Below are 6477 nucleotides of genomic sequence, written 5' to 3'. Positions count from 1 at the left end.
GGGAGTTGGAACAGTCTGCCGCGAATGCCCAACCTTCGAAGAATACCAAACCAATCTTTGCCTTCCACCAATCTCTCCGTCTCTCTTCCTCCTACGTTGTCGAAATCAAAACTGGGAAACTATCCCTTTCCTTCTCCCTCGATCTCTCCCTCCTCGGCATCATTGCCCAAGCAAAGCATCCAGCCTCTCCTCTATATCACCATCAACCATGTCTCATCCAACACACAAACCTCAGCTCCCGAAACCTCCCGACCGTATTCTTCTGCTTCTTTGTTTTTCTCTCTTTACACCTCAGAATGACCACGGAACAACCGGGGAATCCCATGCCGGTGGGGGTGACTCGTTCGAAGTACTCGAACCGGGTGGTCTTGAAAACTATATTGGAACGTAGTGATAGCGGACTGGAACTGGTTGGTGTGAGAGTTGTGATAGGAGGGTGGGTGAAGGCTTCCAAGGAGGTCACGAAGGAGCCTTTGCCGCCGCCGCCTCCGCCTCCGCCACCTCCACCGCCACCGCCGCCGCCGCCGAAAAAATTGAGCTGGTGGGAAATTCTTCTGGAGCCTTTTTTACCGTCCAACCAATCGAGTTCACCTCGCCCCACTCCCCCACCCCCACCCCCACCCCCGCCCCCGCCACCGTCCTTGATTGCTTTCTTGCAAGTTAGTGATGGTTCATGTGTTGCAAGTCTTCAGGTAAGTACTTCAATTGGTTCTCTTTTCCTAAGATAGTGTATGCATATAAACAAGTTTTTCCCCGTTTGCTGTGATATGATACCTGTGAATGCTTATGATTAGTTTCATGTGATACTGTGAATGCTTTTTTGAATATGAGTTTTTATTTTTTAGAACTTTGTAATTATTGAGAAAAAGAGTTGTGTTTTTGATGGTGTGCAAAGTAGAAAACATGTTTGAGAAGAAAAAGGTTTTGAGATGTGTGTTTTTGTTAATAAGAGAGTGGTGAGATACACTGGAAATTTGGTTGGAAACAATATTGTTGTGAGACGTGTTTTATCAGGGATTTTGTGAAAGTAGTTTTAGTTGTTTTTTTTTTGGTTATAAAAATTTAGACTTATAAAAAGACGAAGTATTTTTCAGAAATTCTTTTTTTTTTTTTGGTTGCTTAAAAGATGCATAGATGAAAACTGAGAAATTTTTAAGCACCCAACGATATGAAATGATTAATTTTTTTTAATTATGGTGAACTGTATCCTGTGAACTTTTCACGCGTCTAAACCCATGGTGTGATTGACTAAAAAAAAAACCCATGGTGTGATTCGAAGACAGTACATGTAATAAATGAGCTAATGAAGAACAATACACTTACCTCTGTGTGGAAAATAGAAGATGCGACATTACTCTCGGCTAATGTCATACCCAGGGTCTCAGACTCTCAGCCAAAGCACCAAAAAGTCATTTACGTATTATTAGAATATATTATTTTTATATTAAAATTTTAAAAAATTATATTGAAATTTAAAAAAGTTAAATTATTTATTTTATTTTGTATAGTAATTTGAAAAAATTATAATAATTAAGATGAGATGAGATGAGAGTTTTGTGAAAGTAAACAAGGCCTAAATTCCAATCTTTCCTTTTTCTTTCAAGTTTTTGGGGGGATTGAGTATTCTGTCCTTTGCTGGAGGCAGATTATCGTAATGCATGCTAAATAATTTATTTATTTCAATACGATAGATAGGACAAAGTGGCAGAGTATCAATGTAGCTGCATCCAACTACTTAGAATTAAGCTTAGCTTACTTTATTTGAATCATGATACTGGCTCTTAGAAATTATAGTATAATCTCTGATCTGACTGGAACTAAAATCTCTCAGGTTGTTGTAGAAGAATCTATAGCTCCCCTCAGCCAGCTCCTGCATATTGGAACCTGTATACTGGTGGAAGGTTTATTGGGGAAGCCATCAGTAGAGGGAAAACATGTAATCGAGCTTAAAGCAGAGAAAATTCTTTATATAGGGACAGTGGAACATGACAAGTATCCGTTATCAATGAAAAAGTTACCAATTGAAAGGTTGAGGGATTATTCCCAGTTTCGACCTCGGACTACTACGGTAAATTGAAAATACCATTGCTATGTTATTGTAGTCCTTCCTGGATATCTCATTGTATTGTCTTTTAGATGCTATCATCCGCAGTACCAGGAAAGTTTTAGAAGTAGTCCAATTTTAACTTGTTTATTCATCCTTTCTACTATGGGGGGAGTACTTTTATGTTTACAAATTGTCTTACCAATATGGATCCAGGTACGTACAGACATCAGGACCATAATATAGACAACTATCAGCAACATCAAATAATTTAGGGGGAAGTATGCCATAAGTTTGCTGTATTACACATTGCCGAAATATGTTTCCACTAGTTCTACATGTTTGAAGGGAATTCTAGAATGATTTCTATGCAACATATTGGAAATATAACTTACTTTGTATCATGCAAGATTTTCAGAAGTACAGCTTGCTAGTTTTACCATAACAAATTCTAACCTTAATAGAAGTTTCGAACACGTCTCTTTTTGTTACTATAATTGTAGTAATTGGATGTTTATGCACATTTTGACTACGTTCCTCATCATATAGGTGGCATCTGTTACAAGAATCAGTAATGATCTGACTATCGCAACTCACATATTCTTCCGCAACCAAGGGTTCCTTCACATGCATGCTCCTGTTATCACGACCACAGATTGTGAAGGATTCACTGAAAAATTCCAGGTGACAACACTCATTGACAAAGTAGATAAAACGGAGAAGCCAAATACCGTTATGGGAACTGAAGGTGCTAGCCTTGAAGTCATCAAGTCTGCTGCAAAGGAGAAAACTATGCTAGTTGAAGAACTGAAGAGGAGTGGAAGCAATAAGGAAGCGCTGGCTGCCGCACTTGTAGACTTAAAGAAAACAAATGAACTAGCATCACAGTTCGAAGCAAGAGAAAAATCAAAACCCGAAACTTCACCAAAGGCCATTAAATTAAACCTTTCTGAAGATTTCTTCTCCTGCCAAGCTTATCTGACTGTTTCTGGTCGCCTACACCTGGAGAGCTATGCATGTGCCCTTGGAAATGTTTACTCAGTTGGACCAAGATTTCGGGCAGATTGTGCCGGAAATGTGGCAGAGAGGTCAGTGATTGAGATTGAAATGGCATTTTCACGGTTAGAGGTAAGGCTCATTTTCTCTGTCATTTTGAAGAGGTCCTCTTTATCACATGACATACCTTTTAACCATGGTGTCAGTTTGCATATCAATTCTAGTTTGCAGATCACAGCAAGCAACTTTATTGAAAGTTTATTGAGTGCATCCTTACTAGAAATATATATTTTCTTTTTATAGAAGCAGAGGACCTTTAGATTTACTGCCAGATGGCTTTAGATCTGTGAAATTGAAATTGGAAGCATGATAAATTCGAATTATTCTGTCTACCTTCATTTATACTGCCAGATGGCTTTAGATCCATTCATTTATTATGGATGGACTTTTTTCTGACAGTTGGTATTTCCGGAATTTTCAGGATGCCATGAGCTGTGCAGATGACTTTTTCAAGTTCCTCTGCAAATGGGTTTTGGATAATTGTCCCGAAGATATGAAATTTGTTTCAAAACGAATTGACAAAACCTGCATTGATCGACTTCAGTCATTGATATCCGATATAGTTGAAAAGATTTCCTATGCTGAAGCAGTAGATGTTTTAGGAAAGGTATATACTGTAATAAAGTTCCTTGGACATATAATTTTGATGATCCTTTTCACCTCGATCGTTTTTCACCTTATAAATGTTTTTGAGCATTTCCTCCCAGGTTGAAGATAAGAAGTTTGAAATAGAACTTAAGTGGGGGTCTGCTCTCACACCAGAGCATCTAAGGTTTGCCTATTTTTCTTGCATGTCTGAAAGGTACGAAGCCTCTTACTATTTTAAGCGCTTACCGTCTCATTATGATGCTATTACAGTTATTTGGTAGAGGAGATCCATAAGAAACCTGTAATGATATACAATTATCCAAAAGAAGTTAAGCCATTTTATGCACGCTTGAATGATGATGGAAAAACTGTTGCTGCATTTGATCTGGTTGTACCAAAGGTGGGCTCAGTATTAGTCGAGCTTTTTGGTATTTTTTATACGGTGAAATGTATTTCAGTAAGGTTTCCTCGTAAAGCTGGATGATTTTCCTTTTTGCAGGCTAGAACGTTAATTTCAGGTAGCCAAAATGAGGAGCGTTTGGATATATTAAGTTCAAGGTAACGAAATTTTTATCCCTAGCCATTTTTTAGGGTATTATACTACTCATCATCTCACCATTCACCATACATATTTAAATTATTTTATTTTATTCTGATTAAACTAATTGAATTATTTTACTCATCATTCATTCACCACATATTTGTTATGAGAAAAAGAAAAAAAAAAATTAAAAGAAGTGTGGTGTGTGGGATGCTAAGTAAAATTATTCCTAATTAAAGAGCACACTTACCTTCGATTTGCCTCGTTCCCTGGCTATTGTGCTGGAGGCCCTTGTATGTGTATCTATAAATTAAAATTGGATTATGGGTATTTGGTAGTTAATACCATGGATAAGTTGTAGAACCTTCACCTTGATCAAATGGGATTTGCATTTGGCTTCACAGTATTCAAGATTCATGTTCAATGGCTTTTAAAATCAAGAGGTTTAATGCTGAAAATCCCCAGTTTCAAAGGCAGCTACCATGATCCAAATTCTTTATGTACTTTATACACAGAGAATGCTTTTGTTTGTAGCATGGACGAACTAACAAGAAATTCAGGATAAACAACTGAAATGAAAGTATCACTGGACTGAAAACAAATCCTTATCGACGACACTTGTGTTGCCTTGGTTCAATTTGTGGCTAATATTTATGGCGACGCAGTCTTATGGCCTCAAACTTGTACCTGTTTTCTCATCAAACTGCTAACATTAACTTCTATTTTCGCTGTATCTGCTTACAGAATAAAGGAATTGGGGTTGCCAAGAGAGCAGTACGAGTGGTACTTAGATCTTCGCAGGCATGGAACAGTCGAGCACTCTGGATTCAGTCTTGGGTTGGACCAAATGATTCTATTCACCACTGGGCTGCGTGATGCTAGAGATGTTATCCCTTTTCCCAGAAGCTATGCCCGAGCCGACAACTAATCGGGTTTTGGCGAAAACTTCACTTCAGAACTGAAGAGGCTCCGCGTCAAACTGCCCTAACATTTAATTCAGTGATCTCGGATTTAGGAAGGATTAATTTGTCCTCAACTTGTTTGTTTGTTTTTTTTTTTTTTACTACGTACTTATATAAGATTTTAACCAATAAAAAAAATCCTACTTATAATCATAATCTACGTATGTGTGTCGTATAGTTATTTAAAAATAAATAAAATTTATTATTAAAAAATTAATTTTTTATATAAATTTCATATTTATTTACTTTTTTAAATAGAACAGTATTATTGTGTTTCTTGGAATGCTTTTAAGATTGTCCCACCGCAAAGGAAAATTCCGTAGGATAAAATCTTAACGAAAGAAAAATGGTACAGTCTGTCTGATTATTTTCTCCCCATCAAATATATGTAGAGCTTCAATGTTTTTATGGTGAAATATCTTTGCATTGATGTATCCCAATTGGTGTACCAACTCTTTAAATGATATAGTTAGTAATATTTTGGTGAACAAATTCGTCATATTAATTCAAGATCATTTTAACATTAAATTCATTATTCTTTTAGAGTTGTGCTCTTCTAGAGTTCATATTTATAACATAATTTTGGCGAAATATTCATTATTCTTCTGAAGCCATTTAGGCCAAACAAGTATTACAGGATATTCACTACTTTTATGGAGTTGTTTAGGCCAGACAAACGCTTCAAGGCTAAGAAATTTAAATTTGTCCATTGGAGATGTTGTGTCAATTGAGACATTATGAAGATTTTTTTAAAAACTTTGAATTTCTATTTAAAGAATTATCCTTTCTCATCAGAAAGTCAAGAGAGAAGGATATTCGCGAGAGAAGAAATCCTCACATTATTTTTTAATCTTGCATTTGTTATCCATAACAATATTATGGCTAAATAGTTTCCTTCCATCAATGTTCCATATTTGAATCATGAACAATTCGTGTCTCAGCCTCCCATTTACTTTTCTGAGAATGTTAATCTTATGATAAGAGCAGAAATGCATTTTTCTAAAATGATTGATTTTGATGTTGTTGCAGAATTAAGATTTCTTATTGCATAATATGTTGTCTCTGTTACGACCATGTTTATGAGGTTATTAGCAAGAATCAATGAGATCGACCAACTCAATAATCAAGTATCTGAGTTGTGTCAGAAGCTCTCTGTGAAGAGCTGTAAGAACGAGAAGATAAAGTAGGAGAATAAGGAGCTAAAATTGTTTGCAGAATGGTATGTTCGTGATCTTCAACTACGTATAGAAGATATGGAAAGAGATGAAGCTCAAATACAAGATCAG

The 6477-nt window shown here is 36.4% G+C and overlaps 1 protein-coding gene across 1 annotated transcript; it reads left to right on the top strand.

Moving 5' to 3' along the window:
• Positions 1-5641, top strand: LOC122291248 (asparagine--tRNA ligase, cytoplasmic 2-like). Its single transcript, XM_043098904.1, has 8 exons — positions 1-692; positions 1832-2068; positions 2594-3172; positions 3522-3707; positions 3808-3872; positions 3959-4088; positions 4188-4246; positions 4974-5641. The coding sequence occupies exons 1-8, from the start codon at positions 297-299 to the stop codon at positions 5155-5157; spliced, it is 1836 nt and encodes a 611-aa protein (XP_042954838.1). The 5' UTR covers positions 1-296; the 3' UTR covers positions 5158-5641.
• The last annotated feature ends 836 nt before the right edge of the window (positions 5642-6477 follow it).

This window comes from Carya illinoinensis, chromosome 13, assembly GCF_018687715.1.
Source record: "Carya illinoinensis cultivar Pawnee chromosome 13, C.illinoinensisPawnee_v1, whole genome shotgun sequence".
Taxonomy (NCBI): domain Eukaryota; kingdom Viridiplantae; phylum Streptophyta; class Magnoliopsida; order Fagales; family Juglandaceae; genus Carya; species Carya illinoinensis.
Note: the sequence above shows the minus strand (reverse complement) of the source record. Positions and strands in the feature narration are given on the sequence as shown.